The sequence below is a fragment of the Cottoperca gobio genome, chromosome 22 (genome assembly GCF_900634415.1).
Source record: "Cottoperca gobio chromosome 22, fCotGob3.1, whole genome shotgun sequence".
Taxonomy (NCBI): domain Eukaryota; kingdom Metazoa; phylum Chordata; class Actinopteri; order Perciformes; family Bovichtidae; genus Cottoperca; species Cottoperca gobio.
This window is the reverse complement of record NC_041376.1, coordinates 16,825,320-16,845,658: the sequence shown is the minus strand read 5'-3', so window position 1 is coordinate 16,845,658 and position 20,339 is coordinate 16,825,320. Positions and strand designations below refer to the sequence as shown.

General features: G+C 43.4%; 1 protein-coding gene across 3 annotated transcripts in view; it reads right to left on the bottom strand.

The window, feature by feature from the left end:
- Positions 1–7,470: 7,470 nt before the first annotated feature.
- The window catches only part of alk (ALK receptor tyrosine kinase), a 225,874-nt gene continuing 213,005 nt past the window's right edge, over positions 7,471–20,339 (bottom strand). For all 3 annotated transcript variants that reach the window (XM_029460140.1, XM_029460141.1, XM_029460142.1), the window contains exons 25-28: positions 12,720–12,821; positions 12,267–12,401; positions 10,962–11,052; positions 7,471–10,472 (exon numbers count right to left, since the gene is read on the bottom strand). In XM_029460140.1, the coding sequence (XP_029316000.1) occupies positions 9,315–10,472; positions 10,962–11,052; positions 12,267–12,401; positions 12,720–12,821 (1,486 nt within the window). In that variant the 3' untranslated portion in view covers positions 7,471–9,314. The remainder of the gene's footprint in view (positions 10,473–10,961; positions 11,053–12,266; positions 12,402–12,719; positions 12,822–20,339) is intronic.

The following is a 20,339-nucleotide window of genomic DNA, read 5'->3' as shown; positions in this document are numbered from 1 at the left end:
CTTATGTCTGTGATTCTCTTTTTGTTCTTTGGCCTTTATCGAGTGCGGTTGAACTAATGAAAAAGAGGTTTTTCTTGACTTCCTTGGACTGTTCATAAAGTGCAGAGGAGTGTTTCCTTCAGGGAATGAAAATGAAATGGAACAAGCACTTTGAAATGGTTACACGTCTGTTCACTTACCATCTGGTTCCACTGGGGTTCATCTCAGCCAAAGCTGAAAGGCCTGCTGCTGGAGTGGCATTGTTTGCTTTCTGCCAGCCTGGGCACACACATTCAAGTTTGACTGTGTGGGACATACCCGTGCCATGATTGTGGAATAAATAAATGTTTGAATGATTGCTTTAAATAGTTTTCTATGATTATTGTTACTTATTTTTCTAGTCCAAACAGCAGAAACAAAAGCAAAGGACAGGATCCAGGGACACAGTGTTTGTCCAAATGTCTGACCAAGAGATCGATTCAAAGGTGTGAATGAAATGAAAGGAATCTCTAGACGTAATATCAGGTAAGTTAGAGCAGCACCAGACTATTCATAATGCCGATCACACCATCACTCGGTGATGTTTGGCAGCACTTACAGACAATTTGTCCAACTTTAGTTTGTCAAAAGTAGAACTGTAGAATATAGAGACTCCGTATAAAGACAGCAAAGCCTTTGTTTACCAGGGAGGAAGAAGGCATGTCATACCAGAGTTATTTTAATTACAGGTGTTGACGTTTAAGTAGTGTTCAGGTCAACATCCAACTTATAATTATGACAAGTTTTTCTGAAAGCTCCGATATATCCGACTTTGCACTAAAACAAAAGTGCATGAATATGGACGCCTGCCATCAGCCAAAGACTGTCGTAAATCCTGATTTATTGGATAGTGTTGGACTCTATAGCAGTTCATTACTGAGGTCATAGGTGGCTGTGTACTGGACTACATAATATTGAAAGGTGTTTCAAGGTTTTTGTCCTCATTTACATACTGAGGGGACTTGGAAACACCTGGACATATTTAGTCCCATTCAACATCATCCTGAACATTATAATCATCCCAGAAGTAGACTCGGGTATTGGAGTGCATCAGACTAGTGATGTGTCCTTCCTGTCGAGGCTTCGACGCGTGTGTCGAGTAATCGCGCAAGATTTTTGTGAAGCGCGTATCGAGGTTTGTGTTGATGACGTATGTGATGACGTTCGAAGCCTCGCGAACCTGCCGTACCACGTGACTGATTCAGGAACAGGCTCGCGGGTTTGGCGTGCGATTCGAAATATAGATCGTGTGATTGTGACGCCACGCTTACGTCCCTAATCAGCCATGTTGGTTGGATTACACAACCAAGACGGCGCCCGTTCGCGTGGGAGTTGCTGCAACGCTTCGTAATTTTCTTTGTATTAAACGTCTAAGATTGAAAGAAAATGCCAATCTTGTGCGCAGTGTATACTTGTGGTCATAACGCTACTCGTGACCCAGAGAAACGGTTCTTTAGATTTCCTAAAATCATCAAAAACAACGATCCACAAAAGAGGGATGAATTGCTGTCTACCGAACGCCGTCAGCTGGTTTAGCAACATAACTCGTGAGGATTTAACAGAAGGAAAAGCACAATTCACCCGTGTGTGTGTGGCGTCCACTTTATATCTGGTAAGAGCTCATGCTAAAGCTATGTTTTCAATGTTTACGTTAAACATTTGTGCTTATGATATACCCGAACAGTGTAAGACCTCACCTCACTCACAAACCACGGCTTGAGCGGTGTATCTCGAGCTCTTTGAGAGTGATTTACTCGTGCATGGACGAGCACCCTGTCATCTTTCAGTGGTTTGGTAAGAAGACTACCAACCCAGCCAGAAACAAAGAAATTATAAGCATCTAAGCTCTTGTATGCCTTCATTTGTGCGTTGGTTGCCCACGACGTTTGTAGCACAAGGTAGTTCACAATATCCGGATATTCAATCGGCGGTAATGAATCTAAATCCTCAATATAATCCGACGGCTGTAGCGTGTACGGGTCAGGACTTTTCCTCTGAATCTTGCCTTTGCAGAGGACTCCAGAGAGTCACAATACTTTGAAGAAGTCGGAGTTGTATTGCTGTTGTTGTTCGCTTTAGACGCCATTGTTGATTTGTTATCCAACCAACATGGAGTCGCACGCATACGTCTCACAGTTTTGTCACGTGTTTGCACACTATCTATAAGGGGGAGCGAACCACAATTGAGCCCCCTCATAATCAACCGCGAATGTGTGGGTTGTTGTTGTCGTAGTATGCATTGTTGCTGTTGAGTTGTTGGTATTGCGTCTGTATTGGATCATTATGGAGCCAGCCAACTAGCGAAACAATTGTTGTGAGTTTGTGAGCAAGTAAAGATACCAAATCTAAATCTGTTGAAAGAATAATGTACATCCAACGTGTACATTACACATCCCTGGTGGCGTAGCACGTAGAGCAGGCGACCCACATTCAAATGCTTGCCGCAGCAGCCCGGGGTTCGAAACGGACCTGCTGCTATTTGCTGCATGTCATTCCCCTTCTCTCTGTCCAATCTTAAACTGCACTATCATTTAAGGCGTAAAAAGCCCACATTTTTTTCCAGGCACTCTCTTCTCAATAACACGTAAGAACATCAATCTTTATTTTTAAATAGAACATTATATTCAGTCTTATATGTGTGCGTCAAAGAATCTTCAGGGCAAAGATACTTTACATCCACTGCAGCCTTGCACTTCGCCGGTTTTACATTTACAGGACTGTCTCAGAAAATTAGAATATTGTGATAAAGTTCTTTATTTTCTGTAATGCAATTAAAAAAACAAAAATGTCATGCATTCTGGATTCATTACAAATCAACTGAAATATTGCAAGCCTTTTATTATTTTAATATTGCTGATTATGGCTTACAGCTTAAGAAAACTCAAAAATCCTATCTCAAAAAATTAGAATAGTTCCTCAGACCAAGTAAAAAAAAAGATTTATAACAGCAAAACAAAATCAAACATTTGAAAATGTCCATTAATGCACTCAGTACTTGGTTGGGAATCCTTTTGCACGGATTACTGCATCAATGCGGCGTGGCATGGAGGCAATCAGCCTGTGGCATTGCTGAGGTGTTATGGATGCCCAGGATGCTTCAATAGCGGCCTTTAGCTCATTAGCATTGTTGGGTCTGGTGTCTTTCAGCTTCTTCTTCACAATACCCCACATATTCTCTATGGGGTTCAGGTCAGGGGAATTGGCAGGCCAATCGAGGACAGTAATGCCATGGTCAGTACACCAGTTACTGGTGGTTTTGGCACTGTGGGCAGGTGCCAGATCATGCTGGAAAATGAATTCCTCATCTCCATAGAGCTTTTCAGCAGACGGAAGCATGTAGTGCTCTAAAATCTCTTGGTACACAGCTGCATTTACTCTGGGCTTGATGAAACACAGTGGACCAACACCAGCAGCTGACATGGCTCCCCAAACCATCGCTGACTGTGGGAACTTCACACTGGATTTCAAGCAACTTGGATTTTGCTCCTCTCCAGCCTTTCTCCAGACTCTGGCGCCTTGACTTCCAAATGAAATACAAAACTTGCTTTCGTCTGAAAAGAGGACTTTGGACCACTCTGCAACTGTCCAGTGCTTCTTTTCCATAGCCCAAGTCAGACGCTTCTTCCGTTGTCTTGAGTTCAGAAGTGGCTTGACCATGGGAATACGGCTATTGTAGCCCATTTCCCGGACACGTCTGTGAACAGTGGCTTTTGATACCTGGACTCCAGCTTCAGTCCACTGTCTTTGAAGCTCCCCCAAATTCTGGAAGCGACTCTTCTTCACAATGCTGTTAAGGCTGCGGTCATCTCTCTTGGTTGTGCAGCGTTTCCTGCCACATTTCCCCCTTCCAACAGACTTTTTGTGGATGTGCTTTGAAACTGCACTCTGTGCACAGCTTGCTCTTTGAGAAATTTCTTTTTGTGTCTTACCCTCCTGATGGAGGGTGTCAATGATGGTCCTCTGGACAGCAGTCAGATCAGCAGTCTTCCCCATACTTGTGATTTAGTTTACTGAACCAAGCTGAGTGTTTTTCAAGGCTCAGGAAACCCTTGCAGGTGTTTCGAGTTAATTAGACGATTCAAGTGATTCGTTGAACACCCTACTAGTATACTTTTTCATGATATTCTAATATTTAGAGATAGGATTTTTGAGTTTTCTTAAGCTGTAAGCCATAATCAGCAATATTAAAATAATAAAAGGCTTGCAATATTTCAGTTGATTTGTAATGAATCCAGAATGTATGACATTTTTGTTTTTTTAATTGCATTACAGAAAATAAAGAACTTTATCACAATATTCTAATTTTCTGAGACAGTCCTGTATTGTCCACTTGATAGCGCAGTAGAGCAAATGAAGCACCATGAAGCTTCGGCACATGAGCAAACCAATTGGATGGAAAGCTTCAATGCTTCATGAAGCTTCATCTCGCCATCACTACATTAGACTGTATAGGTACTTAAAGCTCCTTTATTGGTTATAATAGTGACTCTTAACATTGTGAATGGCACTTTTATTTGATGTAAATGATTTATATATGTTAATGAAGACTCTGAAAGCAGCTTGCAGAGCTCCAGTGGAGGAACAAAGTTGTGGGATACACAGTGATACTTCTAAATCCAGCCTCTCTGCATGGTGACTTCTGTGTTGTCTAATAAATAAAGCAGGACAAATGCCAGGTTTAAAAAAATAAAATGAAAACTTGGATATAGCTTTTGGAATAATGGCCAGATTTCCATTTTGCTGTTTGACTCCCAAATGCCTGTATATTGTATTACAAGGGTTTGCTATCAGTAGTTTGAACAAAGCTCAGACATACTGCACCACATTGTGCTAAGTGCTTAGTTGCACCATCAGCACTTTGCAGTGCAGAGATCCCTGATGGGAGACAAATGATCTCAGTAAGACTGGAGAAACACTCCAGTCTGCTTTTTGACATGATGGAGAGCAGCGCTGGCACCCGAGGAATACAGTTTGCTATCGCTAGCTAATACATCCTGGCAGCTACACAAGCCTCTACATGAACTGTAGACATGTTTACAATACAGGGATAATCCTGCTGGGGTCTCCATTCTCCCTGTCAGGGTTTATGTGCAATAATGACCAGCTCACTGTACATAATCCTTCTTGTTACACAACTACTTTACCAAAGAGAGCGGTAATGGTTTGACAACATATTGATTCAAACTGATTTCATTACACTTCACTTCAAAGCTTCTTCCACTTATTAGCAAGAGCCCAAACATAAATGTAATACCTGTCACAGAATGACTCAAATCTCAACTCTGTATGTTAAAAAGCTTGCAGCCTCTACTCCAGGGGTCTCAACCGCCAATGACCATTTCTCCAATGAGAAAAATGAACTCTAGTGTTTCGTCTTCCGCTCTCCTCGTCCCCAGCGTACTAATCTGCAATGCAGCAGCTTGAGACTTTATTTCTAAAGATCAGCAGATTCCTCTCTGCTGATTAGAACGGAAGCAGTTGCATTAATCTCCAAAAAACATCGTCCACCTCCCTTAAAAAAACATGCTCGCCATAGAGACCATGGCTCATAGTAACTGTGCTCTCTCCATCGTAGACATTCAGGGAAACACAACCTCTGCAAAACAACTTATTTTTGGGGAGTCATTTAAAACACTTGAGTTTGATCGTGCAAAGTTGTAATGACTCAACACACAACCACAATCATCAACACTTGCTGAAAAATACTGGAATTTTCTTTTAAATTAGAACTTTTTGTGCTCAAAAAATTGCTAGAAATTTAAATGACTAGACTAAAAAAGACATAATATATAAATATATGTACATATTTGTCGGCACGATTATAGTGTGAGACCCCTGCTCATATCTAATCACAAATATGCGCTTAAAGAATACCTTAAAAGTAGGCTAATATTTTCATTATCTGTAGTCTCGTGCGTCCAGTCGAGGAATATCATGTTTTTGCCAGTTAATTTGATGCTGCTCACATCTATGATGCAAGTAAACAAAGTGGACATCTGGACAGTTGGTTTGAGGAATGATAAATGTTTTCGTTAAATACATTGACTTCAGCTTCTTTGTTTTTTTGCTGGTGTAAGTACTATTGGCATAAAACAAACAGAAACTGCACATTTAACAGAACAGCTAGGACAGAGTTTCATTTTATTTTTATCTTTTTAGTCGTCCGAACAGTGTGTGTTGCCGGGTGAAAGGGTTTATGGCAGGAGTCTGATCTCTAGAAACATAATTCTTGGATCGCAACACTTCGTGGAACTAAGGTCAAGACTGAATGTCAGTGAAAACCAGTCTGGCATCTTCATAAGCACAGACTTGTACTCCTCTTGCCCTTTTGTTCCCACATTCTCTCCTGTACTCTGAGCCATGGTACTGCCTTTGTACATTTCATTTTATCAGATTTGTTCTGTCTGTTACTTTTTTGTTGGATATGTCTCTTCTATCAGTGTTTTTCTTACCATATAGGGGCAATGGAGTCAAACACATACTGTTAAAAAGGGAGAACTGACTCCTCAGTAGTAAATCAAACCAGAATAGAACATTGCAGGGTAGTATACAATCTCAAAACTCTTAGACACATACAGCTAACTAAAACCATGTACATTAAAAACACCTTTTCAGTGAGAGACCAAAATTCCTCGTGTTAATGTTGTAACAGCAGGGGACAGCAGGGGGGCTCCGGTCTCATGATATGTAAAGAATAAGAAAAACATAAAGGCTTCAGTGAGCGCTGTTGCTGATCTCTTAATTATCAAAGCCAGCCGGCTGCTTGGCCCCCTGGAAGAGCCGGGTGGTGGGGGGTGAGGTCAATAGCTGAGGTTAATGGTAGTGTGTAAAATCAGGAGGACTACAATCATCCTGATTGCACAGTCAAGTCACATTTTCTGCCTCATTTGTAAGACAAATATAGTCTAACAAATGTTCCCTTAATTCTCTTTGGCTCAAGGAGATGGAATCTTCAATAATGCACGTCAGAGACTCCATCGTGTAAATGAGGCGATTTGTCAGGGAGACTCAGACCATTGTTTCCGCTTAAATAGGGTTTTGTGTGTCGGCAGATGGATCTCAATAATAAACGTGCATCTTGAATAGCACTATGCTAAACTGTGAGCTTTAATATAACATAGGGTTCATGACAGCACAAGTTTAAAGAGCCGGCGCACAGAAGACTTGTTTTAATGATCCTCTGGAGTCCATTACTGCCGACTTTCACCAAAAACACTTAGTGTCAACAATCGCTTGTGCTGCCAATAACTTTCAAAGCTACTGCCGTCACACTACAAGTCGTGAAGTGATGCAGACGTGGCCAATGAAGATTTGATCTTACTGCACTGCTACGGTAGTTACTAATGTTACACTTAATAAGCTGCTGTGTGTCTGTGGTGGATGCTTGTGATATAAAAAATGTAATCACTGAATCTGGCCCCATTTCCAAAGAGCGCAGTAGACACATTTATTATATAGTAATTTATTAATTTTAGCGAATGTCTTCTGAAGGGCAATTTACAGCTTTTACCAGAGCCATAGTACAATACTTTATAATTACAACATTTACAGGTGCAGTTCAGTTTGTCTTTTTATATCCAACAATGGAGCTGTGAAGGGAACACACAATTAATGCATTTAACACAGGAGACAAAGCAAAGATACTTTTCATTGGCCTACAGGAATGCATTTGTCTTAATCTGAGCGTCATGACACACACATGACAGGATTGCCAAATACAGTCAAGCAAAAGCATAAAAAAACCTGACATGTCATCATCCACCGAAATATCAACACAGTGCTGATAGATATACTGTATGCACGTGTCCTTGCACTGAGAAAAGCAGACATTAAACACAGACACCATGTGTGTGAACATGAGCGGAGTGACACTCAAATGGGTCTCAGCTTTCATTCACGTGTGGAGCAAAAGCAGTTTGTATTCAAACTTTTCACTCGGACTCATTTGTATTCCACAACAGTCATCCTATAATAGAAAAGATAATATATGTAAATGTAGGAACGTAGAGTGCTTTGAGATGGCAATTTGAAGGTTAAGATTGATTCAGCAAAATCCACTGTGTTTCTAAATCCGGACAGAAAAAGGGGAAAACTCATAATTCATAAAAGGTTAGTGAAGAAGCCATAAGAAAAAGAAAAGCCTCAACTTCACTGTCTCAAAGTACTCTTTCAACAAGAGACTTGTGAACAAAAGCAGAGTCTGCAGAGCAGCGATATAGTACCGGGGCGACGACCTGTTACAAATCTCCAGCAAGAGCAAAAGTTGAACTCTTAAATGTTGCTGAGGGTGGCTCGTCTTTAATCTGTTATATTCTTCTGTTCTCCCCGACCTGCGTCAGTGTTGCTGCTCCAGACTGAGTTCAGTGTAAAGACAAACCATTCAGGAGGATTAATGCTTCAAGAGTTCTTTTGTGATTCTTCAATCTCTCCTTTTTTCTTATTTCCATATTACCAAAAATAAATTCCTGCATAAAAAAAACAGAACCTAAAGTGAAAACCAGTCGATGTGAAATGTATTTGTTTGGATTTGAAGAAGCATGTTCATGAATAATTTATAGAGCCACTTCCAAATAATAAATAAACAAATGAATAAATAAACAAGCAGGCAAGCGAACACCAACAAACACATTCTTCCCAGTGTTTCTTTTTGTTGTATAAATGTCTCTGGTAATCCAGTGTCCAATTCTGTCATATTCTTGAAAAATAGTCTGATACAAGTTATTTACCACGCTGCTGTTTTCCAAAAGGATTGTGGATAAGGAACAGTGTGAGGGCTCTGCAGTACGACTGACACGTGTGGCTTTCAGCTGCAGACACCTTCACAGGTAGTACAGTCAAACTGTCACCAACGTTTGTGACTCAAAGTCTTAAGTTTGGCAAAATATAGAGATTTAATTCCTTCTGTTAATCCATCCTCACAGACGAGACATCCTCAGCTGAACACAAGGCACATGTGCTCGCTCCTGGTCCCCACCAGATGGGAAGGTGTCCTCCTTTCCCATAAACTCTCCTTTTGATTCTCACTCAGTCATGATCCCTCCAGTGTTGAAAAAATACTTTTTTTTAAACTCTTAAAACTATTCTTTACTCTACATTTTGCCTGCCAAAGTTTTTTTGATGTGCTTTAGCATCCGTTGGGGATTTGAACACACCTCCAGGGTTCTCCTGGGAAAAGCCTGATGGACTCATCCAGAACTGGAGGAAGAAACCAAAATGGTGGGACAGTAGGGGGTGGTGTAAAACGGTCTCTGTCCTGACACAGTGTGAAAAAAAGACCATCGGTACAGGCATCTGGGCTAAAGCACGGTGGCGTTGTGGCCCTCCATCCTGGGCAGCCTGGGGTCCTGTACTGTCCCCATGGTGACTAGCAGTGGACGGCTGTCCTCGGACATACCCGACCGACCCAGGGTGACTGAGGCCCCCCTCTGGTGGGCTGCCGAGGAGGGCATGGAGATGCCCTGCTGGGGTGGAGGGGCTGGAGGAGGGGGGTTGGGATTGCCGTGCATGGCCTCCAGCGGCAGGCCCTGCTCCTGGTAGCCGTAGCCGATGTTCCCACAGGGGAATCGTCTCAGTCTGTAGAGGGGCACCGGGGGCAAGGCGGCTGAATCTAAAAGCAGAGGTGACTGGGCAGCAGGAGGTGGTGGTGGGGGTAACAGAGGTCTGCAGAGACCCTGCTGCTGCTGCTGCTGCTGATGGTGCAGCAGCTGCAGTTGGTGCTGCTGCTGGAGCTGATGATGCTGATGCTGCTGTTGGAGCTGATGCTGCTGATGCTGGAGCTGATGCTGCTGATGCTGGAACTGCTTGTGCTGGTGCTGCAGACCCAGCGCCCCCGCCACCTCAGCCACAGTTCGGCCCACATGCTCCTGCCCCTCGCCGGGCACCCTGCCGCTGCCCTCTCCTGCTCCCCCCACCCCTCCCTGCCTCTGCTGCTGCTGCTGCTGCTGCTGCTGCTGCTGCTTCCTCTGCTGCAGGAACCATGAGCCGTACGTCGGGTTCCACAGACTGGTGTTCTTTCCATTGTGGCCCTCCTTCTCTGGCGGGTGGCCCTGGGTGAAGGCCAGATTGATGTGGCCCCCCTCTGGGCCGGGCTGGGTGGTGACCTGAGGTCCCTTGGCAGTGAGTGTAGAGGTGGCCGTGGAGGTGACAGTGTTAGTGGTTGTCATGGCGATAGAGGTCTGCGTGTGAGGCTGCTGGTGCTGGTGGAGGTACTGCTGGGGCTGGGCCGACGTCTGTGCTTTGGCCTCCACCGCCGTGCTCGTCTCGAGGGTGTGCTCCCCACCTCTCCGGGTGTCCTCTGTAGGGTAGGATGGGGGCGGCTGGGGAACCTCCCCAGCAGGCACCTGGGCATTCACCAGCACGGTCGGAGCTGAGGGGTCGGGCACGGGTACTCGCTCCTCCTCTTCGGGGATGGGTCCATACTCTACAGGCAGCGGCATGGTCACCACATCAGGGTCCTAAAATAAGAGATCAGAGTTGTGTTTCTCAGTCTTACCAGTATTGTCTTTCATGTTCGGGATTAAATCAAGATCATCGTTTAAAATTAAGATGCAAGTATGAGGTGAGAAACTTTAGCTATAATTAAAACTGTTATGAGAAAATAAGGAGTTATCTAGAATAAAACATGTGTGATTAATCTTCTTCTTTATACCTAAGTGTGTCGTATCTACGCTTGAGACAACACATGAGTGTTTTAAGTGTGTCCATGAAGCTAAAGCTGCTTCAGGCAGCTACAGTGTAGTTCAGTGTAGTTGTAGTTCTTTTCATGCAGAAAAACATTTTTCATTATGCTTAATACAAATGTATCTTTTGTTGTCCTTTATGGACAAACAATACAGGCTGTGAGTTTAAATTTATAGAAAATAATCACAATTAAAAACATCACTAGCGTGTATTTAGACATCATCCTGTGTGCATGGCAGCAGGATCCCAGTGTGTGTCGTTACCTGTAAGCAATAGTCAATTCTCTCCAGGATAGTTGAGAAGTTAGGCCTGTCTTCAGGCTGATGCTGCCAACTCTGAGTCATGATGCGGTACCTGAAGATACACATGGATGGGGAGACACACAAGCTGAAAATACTCAAGTCTCCTGCTGCTTTAACCAACGGCAGATTGATCTCTTTTGACAAAATATTCTTAATGGTTTTTCTTCCAGCAGTTTTAGTGATTGCGGTAAAAGGGAACTGCCGAGAAGAGGATAAACTAACGGTGAAGCTAAACCCTGAGATGCTGAGATGAATCCGACTGTAGCTGCTGCTGCTTTCACTAATCACTGTGTCCTGTTGTGAGACTGTTTCACAACTTCAAATTAATAACACCACAGGGCCATGTTTATTTTTTTCAAATAAATAAAATACACATTTATCATGCAAGGCTGGCTGCAAAACGATATGAGTAATCGGCAAAGCTGCAGTCAGCAGGTGTAAAGGAAAAGCTGTGAAATCACACAGAAGCCAAAGTTTGGCTCCAATGTATATATTAGAGCTAGAAAATGTGTTTGTGCATCTGCCTATATGTTTTATAATAGAGTTGGCATGAGAGGCGGATTTTGTAAAGGGAGAGAAAATACAGTGCTGATATGGAAATGTTTTTAAAACTCTGTATAAGCTACCCAGGACTTCTTCCAAATTGGGAGGCAAACATGAAAGAAAACTTTTGATGTGGTTTCGATATTAAAAGCACGGAGAGCCATCCCATAACATTTTCTGATGCCTTCTAGGTCTCAACTCGTTTACGTGTCAATATCAGCAAATCATCAGAGCCTTTCATGTCTGCCTGTGTTTTTGTTTTAGTTTTAGTTTTATGCTGCCTATGTGAATACTGAGAGAGTGTGTGTGTGTGTGTGTGTGTGTGTGTGTGCATAGTATCGCTACATTTTGCGTGCCAGTATGGTATCGAGACACAGGATATAAATCATTAGTATTGCAAATGCAAAGTAAACGATTTTGGTAAGAATGAGTTTTTTAAGTCCACTCGATGTTTTTCTTTCTGATGAGGAAGATGGAAACATCGGAGAGAGACATGAGACGTGTTCCAAAAACGTTCTTATTAGATAAAAACAAATACGTTAGAAGAAGTTAAAAGTGCAAAGATACATCTGCAGATTCCCAGCCCTGTTACTGTGTATGCATCATGTGCAACTGAGCACTCCTCTGTCTTGTTTATGTTTTGGAGAAGCTTAATTAGACCTCGTGGGATGCCATTTTTCTTGTGGGCACGTGAAGCATATCAATGTGTGGATCTGCACTTACACTGGCCCAGGGCAGTTTTTAGGTGGGTCCATTCTTCCACCATTGGTTACAAACTCCAACACTTCCTGGTTACTGCGACTTGGATACGGCATGTAGCCCAATGAGAAGATCTCCCACAGCAGAACGCCAAAGGACCTGCAGACAATGAGAGGACAGACTAGTTACAGGGAGAGTGGGACAGAGGGGGTGAGACTAAGGACAAACTAGTCATAAATAAAAAGCATCATTAGAGCTGAAGCTGTAAAGGGTGAGAGCAGAGGACAAGGATGAGATCGAGACAAGACGAGGAATTAAAAAACCCAACATATGGCTCAGGATCAAAGGCGTTGAAGGACAGAGGAAGGTAAAAACAGGAAGGAGATGCAAACGTCTGAGCGTGAAATATAGTGGGCGAGAATCACAGTGAGGGTGAGCTTCACTGAGGCCTGAGAGAGAAGTGTGAAGCATTCTCACCACGTGTCTGTTTTAGATGTGAAGATGCCCTCCATGAAGGCTTCAGGCGGCATCCACTTGACTGGCAGCATGGCACGCCCACCCTTCCTGTAATAGCTGGCCCTACACACACACACAAAGACACACACACAGTCATGTTTCCATCCCTTTAGAGGACATCACATTGACTTACATTCATTTCCTGGAGACTGCAGCCTCATTTCCACATAGCTCTGTGTACGTACGAGTTCATTCACTCCTCTGGGAACCTGTGATACAAATACTAGCTCTACCTTTTGCAGCAGATTTCGAACAGCGTGTGCCACAGGAAGTTAGTCATTTTTGCGGGATTAACAAATGATTAATTAAGAGGCTATTTCATTCAATTCTGTTGCTTGAGCATGTTGAAAGTCAAATTGTATAATCAAAAGGGAAACTACTTCACACATTGTGTGCTAAAAATATATAGTTAGCATGGCCTACACAACCGAAATCAAAATAAGGTGGGAGAGTTTATTACATGCATATACATTCACTTATATGAGTAATTCACTAGATAATAATAATAATAATAATAATAATAATAATAATAATAATAATAAGGCATATTTCACTGGTTAGCCAAAAACACACAAAATCTACTTTTCTCCCGAAATTACAGACACAAAACTAAAGTGTGTGTCTCTGAGGTGTTACTCTAACCTTAGACCAAACATTGTATTGTACGTCATGGGGACTTGTATCCCAATAGGAAGGAGAGTCCCCACAATGTGACTGTGTAAACAGATTAATGTCCCCACAACACGAGTGTGATACACACACACACACTGAATGGTAAAATGTTTGAAGACTAACCATGTGGCTAATAACAGTAATGTAGTGTTTTGTTTGCCCAATAATTATCGAAAATGAAGCGATCGTGAAATAAAAAAACAGCATCTGTAGTTTGCAGCACCGTCACTATGGCAACACCGCCAAAAAAAAGAAGAAAAAAATCACCCCTGATCCAATCACATTTTCAGCTTCCTAACACGTCAGTGGAGAGACCCTCTAAGAACTCCTTATCGCGCAGAGAGGGAGGAGGGAGATGCTTTGCCAGGCCGAACCCCGTCTGAGTCTTTTTTAATGCTGTTTTGCGCTCGCCGTTGCTATAGAAATGATCTGATGTGTGCTCTATCTGATTGTTGGTGCTGATGGAGGTCAGTGTTTGGTTCATCTCGCCCTGCTCGAGGCACACAGCGGGGACAGACATGAACTGCTCGGCTCCCCATCCATCATCAAGGACACACATCAAGATCCCAGTTAAGTGGTGTTTTGCTGGGGAAAGCATCATTTGGCATCGTTTGCTGTTGCAGAGGAGTAAATCTGTTTGCCCCAGGGGATTTTGTCATAAAGATGAGACACTTTTTTCCCTCAGCAGTTGTTTGTAAACAAGTGCTTTATAATAAACAGGACTGTAAAAGCCTATAGACAGGTCTGTCACTGGAAGGTTGTCAGTTCAAATCCGTGGGCCTTTTGGGAAATTAAAGGAGTAGCAGTAACTTCCCCTTTCTCTTTGCCTTCAAAAACTAGAATAGAAGTAAGTGAAGCAGTAACTGCTGGAGCTGCACATGGCTGCACGAGAACGGACTGTAATTGCAGTGGGCAGCTCCAAGGTGTGAACGTGAAGCAGGATGAGAAAAGAGCATTGTGCTCAGTTGGCATTCCCCGGACAAATAATAGCTAAATACAGAAAAGAAAGAATAGAGTACACATCAAAAACAGGGTGGCAAAGAATAAAACAGCTTGGGTAAAATATGGGACAACAAGCAAAAGAAAAAGGATTGTGGTTTTGGCAGCCTGAGCTCCTCAGATATGGCATCCAAAGCCTGCGGGCTGCGGCTGCATGACCCAGCACATTTTGTCTTTACAGTAGTTTAGGTGGATTTCAAACTGATTTCAAGCTGTGCTCTTGCTCACCAGGGGCAACACATGTCGGAACTACTGTTAAAATCCAAAACTATACAAGCCAAGTAATCTGTAAAATTTAATCCAAAAAACCCCGTTGTGGCCGAGTTCTTCTTAAAGCGAGACGCTGCAGGAATAAACCGCATTTTTTATGCACTGGTCAATTTGAGATTTGGATTATTGTGCTTCCATAACTTTTACTATTTTCACCTGTTGTGGAATTTTATAATACACATCTTTTAAGGCTGTTTTCTTAAAATGATATTTTCCCCTCATACAGAGACAGAAATCTCCTCTTCAGTATCTCTTACATACACCAAACGTTCCAGTTTGATTCCTATCTATATTCTGAAGGTGGTTACAGAGGGGTTTATTCATCAATCATTCAGAGCCGGATTTATCATCATTTTATTTCTAAAAACATGAAGAAAATGCTTTTTTCTTATGGCTGGTATCAGTATTTATTGATTTATGGAGTGATACAAACAGATATCCAAGATTCCCTCAGTAGAAACCTTTCACTCTAATGTCGATGACACCAGAGTGTTGAACCTGCTTTTATCTGGTGTTCAGAGTTCTGTTCCTGAAATGTTTTCAAATAAGCACATATTTAATGAGATAATGCCTCATTTGCATATTTAAACATAACAATTACAAGACAACAAATAGCTGTCTTTTAGTAAATAATCAGCGGGTGATATCTATTAGTAAATGTTTTACTAACCCGATCCCCTTAGCTTTGATATTTAATACAATGGAGATTCAGGTTTAAAGGTTAAAAGGAAAAGAAACTGCAACAGTATCGACCCGAGGAAAATGGTTTGGCTCATAGCTACAGCTGTGTGTCTTCATGGGGAGCAGTAAGTGGAGATAAATATAGATGATATGCTGTCAGATAATATGGTTATAAGGGGAATATTTAGTTAGAAAACTATTGGCATGAGAACTTAGCCTTGAAGAAAATTGCACATAATCAATGAAGCAGAAAAAACAATCCCAAGTTGAGTCTTTATGCTTGACAGATTAGCTAAAAACCACCGCCCTGCGCCTTCATATATCACTTAGAATAACAACATCAACTCGGTGCTAGAAAGCACTGACCTCCTCCACTTTTAGACCGGCAATTACAGTTGCAGCGTGAATTGCTTGTAGCGGATTTTATAATTATTATAATATATATTTATAACTAATAACCCAAAATGATTTATACTTGATTTGGTACAAAAGGAGGAGAGTGATGGGGCTCAACTTCGACTATCAGAAACACTTTGTATTTATATTGAGTAACAGAATTTAATACCTCGGAGCGCCACCCATCATAAAAATAAATTGATAGTCATAGTTAATATAGTCTCATAATATAATACAGGGACCTGATATTTCATACACACATCACAGGATATAGTTCTTTACGAATGAAATGTTTGTTGAACTACAAAAATAAACTATTAAAACAGAAAGATAAATGATGAATAAATGAGGACAATGAATGAAGAACGTGGACCAGGTGTGACCAGGTGTGACCAGGTGTGACCAGGTAGAATCAGTGTGGATATCTTTGCTACAGGTTTACACATTAACCTGCATCTGAATAGATTAAAGCTCCGTTCACCAGTAGAGAGGAAGAAGCACCGAGGAAGATTGTGAAGCAACTCAAACATTCCTTTCTAGTTTTAGGGGATCTTAGTTTTGGTCAAAACCTAATTAATGCTTATTTAATTCCTAATTTCCTCATTAGTTATAACATCAAGCATCTAATCTTGAAGCTAACATCAACTCATGAAAACTCATAAAAGTGTTTCACCTGCCGGTTCTGCTGAAGTTGCGCTGGTGGGAGTGGTAGCAGGTTCTGTTTGGACCTCGCTCATGAGCCGTCTCTCTCTCTAGGGCGAGATGTTGTTGTGGCGGCTTTATCAGATCGATTCGGATTTTCTCAAAGTCTTTTTCTTTCAAGAGTTGCTGATACCGACCTTCAGCAACTTTGTGCTGTGGGGATTCAGCATCGCTATTGGCGGCCTCTCGGGCAGCTCAGGGATGCAACAGTTAAGGGGTCTGGCTGCAGAAGCAGGCAGGAGAAGAGCGTCAGGAGAAGAGGGTGAGGAGAAGAGCGTCAGGAGAAGAGCGTGAGGAGAAGAGCGACAGGAGAAGAGCGGCAGGAGAAGAGCGTGAGGAGAAGAGCGACAGGAGAAGAGCGACAGGAGAAGAGCGTGAGGAGAAGAGCGACAGGAGAAGAGCGTCAGGAGAAGAGCGTGAGGAGAAGAGCGACAGGAGAAGAGGGTGAGGAGAAGAGCGACAGGAGAAGAGCGGCAGGAGAAGAGCGTGAGGAGAAGAGCGACAGGAGAAGAGCGACAGGAGAAGAGCGGCAGGAGAAGAGGGTGAGGGGAAGAGCGGCAGGAGAAGAGGGTGAGGGGAAGAGCGACAGGAGAAGAGCGGCAGGAGAAGAGCGGCAGGAGAAGAGCGTGAGGAGAAGAGCGGCAGGAGAAGAGCGTGAGGAGAAGAGCGGCAGGAGAAGAGCGACAGGAGAAGAGCGGCAGGAGAAGAGGGTGAGGAGAAGAGCGACAGGAGAAGAGCGACAGGAGAAGAGCGGCAGGAGAAGAGGGTGAGGGGAAGAGCGACAGGAGAAGAGCGGCAGGAGAAGAGCGTGAGGAGAAGAGCGGCAGGAGAAGAGCGGCAGGAGAAGGGCGGCAGGAGAAGAGCGGCAGGAGAAGAGCGACAGGAGAAGAGCGGCAGGAGAAGAGCGTGAGGAGAAGAGCGACAGGAGAAGAGCGTGAGGAGAAGAGCGACAGGAGAAGAGCTTGAGGAGAAGAGCGACAGGAGAAGAGCGGGAGGAGAAGAGCGTCAGGAGAAGAGCGGCAGGAGAAGAGCGGCAGGAGAAGAGCGGCAGGAGAAGAGCGTGAGGAGAAGAGCGTGAGGAGAAGAGCGTGAGGAGAAGAGCGTCAGAAGAAGGGCGTCAGAAGAGGAGCGGCAGGATAAGAGCGGCAGGAGAAGAGCAACAGAAGAAGAGCGGCAGGAGAAGAGCGTCAGAAGAAGAGCGTCTGGAGAAGAGCGTGAGAAGAGCGTCAGGAGAAGAGCGTGAGAAGAGCGGCAGGAGAAGAGCGGCAGGAGAAGAGCGTCAGAAGAAGAGCGTGAGAAGAGCGTCAGGAGAAGAGCGTGAGAAGAGCGTCAGAAGAAGAGCGTGAGAAGAGCGTCAGGAGAAGAGCGGCAGAAGAAGAGCGACAGAAGAAGAGCGTCAGGAGAAGAGCATCAGAAGAGGAGCGGCAGGAGAAGAGCGTGAGGAGAAGAGCGTCAGAAGAGGAGCGGCAGGAGAAGAGCGTGAGGAGAAGAGCGTCAGAAGAGGAGCGGCAGGAGAAGAGCTGATGGAGAAGGAGATGATTAGATCCAACAGCTGTAGCAGTGGCTACTCGCTGGATCCTGCTTATGTTGCTATGAAAAAGCTGATTTCACTGATAAGGACTTTACAAAAACCAGACCGTCACAATCTCCTAAATCCTTAAAAAATATATTTACAACAGTCACCTTTTTATGACCTCTGTAAGTGTTTAAAAAAAGATGACGGAACACGTGCTCATCGGTCCCTTATCTGCTCATTAGAAAATGCTGGAATATTTTGAAGAGATGGAGCGATGGTACAAAGTAAAGCATAAGACTATAGATAGACTAAGATAATCTATCAGTGCATCGGCCGTTTGTTTTTTTGCATGGGGTTTACGGACATATTTATTATTACTGCTAACACCACCAACACGGACTGAAAGCTCAGCTGCAGATTAAGGAAGACTTAAATACAGTCCCAAGAAATCTAGGTGTTGTGTGAGTGTGTGTGAGTAATTCAGTGTACAGAAGAGAAGATCGTTGCTGCCTCTAATGCTTCTCTAACAGTAAGAGACAGACTGTTAAATGGAGTAAGATGGAAGAACACAGTGTGGGGCCTAATACTTGTGTCTGTTGGAGTTGAATGCCTTTACTGTGTGTGTGTGTGTGTGTGTGTGTGTGTGTGTATGTGTATGTGTGTGTGTGTGTGTGTGTACCAGGCTAACATTAATAAATACAACATAAACTCATGCTACACACCATTGTTTGGTCATTTTGAGGCAAAATACCAACTATTTTCTGAAAGCACAGTGCATTTCTCTTCATAGTGGCGGCTGTTTGCTTCAGGATGATTTCTGCCAGCTTTTGTTTACCCAGCTGTTTTATTTACCGTTATGAAAGCATGCGTGTGAGGGAATTAGTGCGTTAGACAGGGAGTCCATGGTGTACCACGTGCAGGTCCGCCTGTGGCTCTGAATATAAAAAGCTGACATTAAGCCTTGTCATGGTCCCTCACTGTCCCCTACGACGGCCTGCAAAGGACTGCCATGTCCCTCGTCACATAGCAGGAGGGCCACATCATGAAACGTCAAAAATAACACACAGACGCCCCCCCGCCCCCTCCTTTCAAAATAGATCCAATGATAGTAAAGCGAGCCCCGGCACCACTGCTCCAGGCTGAGAGATAACAAACAAAATCACATGGAGGCACCTGAAAAACTGACATCAGCAATTAAATCAAGGTCTTCTGACGCGGCTCCCCGGGGACATTTAGACTTCTGCAGATGCTGGTGACTTTGCTCTCGTGTGACTGGATGACTGGAAAGAGCTGCGTTGATGCAGCTGAATGCTGTGACATATTTCCCCCGCTCTAATTTCTAACCAGATGAAAGGCCTGGAAGATTTCCCTGCTGGATGGCGCATTTATTTGAATGGTGTCACGTGAAATTGTGGTAGCTATATTAAAAAGTTTGCGCTGCGAATAATGCGACGCCGTCGGGGCGCCAGATGAGCTGAAGTAGATTAAAAGAAGGCATCAGTCTGACAGTGTGATAGAGAACAAAATGTTCCCAGCTGTCTTCATGATAAATGCCATGACCTTTACAATCACATGCGAAGAAAAACCCTTTCCAAGTCCAGAGCTGGTACTTTACTGACTCAAATATTGTAAGTTATATGTCCATGCAGTTCAGATGAACTTGCACAAACTGCAGACAGCATGCTTATGCTTATCATGGTAGCCAATTGTCTTTATACCAACTGATTTAGGAGAAAAAGATCTAACATTGTCTGTCACTGAGTCCAGCAGCTTTCTCTGGATTGTGTTCACTCCCTGCTGTTGAGGGAAACAGGTTTAGGTTTTGCTCCTGCATTTTGATTCGTCAAAACCTCGGGGTGTAAAAAGAAGACAATACAGAAGTGCCTTAGACTTGCATCCTTTCTAATGGCCAGCAGGGGAGACTCCACTGGATGTTTAGAAGTCTCGAGTTTCATGTCTTCTTCAATACAGCACGATGTTCATTAGGTTAATGATGGTCCCAGAGTAAAGCAGACGATAAAGCAGGGTATGCTTTAGGGCGGGGTTCCCTTGTGATTGACAGGTCGCTACCACAGTGTTGGTCTGTCTGTTTTTCCTTTCACAGTGTGTTTTTGGTTCATGGAAGTTAATTGTATTGTAACAGTTTGGTCGCCTAAAAAAATGATTTGTTCAGCGTTTGGTCGTGCTTAGCTCCACCCTCTCGTGTCACCGCTGGTTAAAAAAAAACAAGATGGTGACGGCCAAAATGTTGACCTCGAGGCTTCAAAACAGGAGTCCACTAACCACTGGAGACTAGTATTTGCTTTCCATCTTACACGGTCAGCGTTTGTTTCTTGTGACGAAAC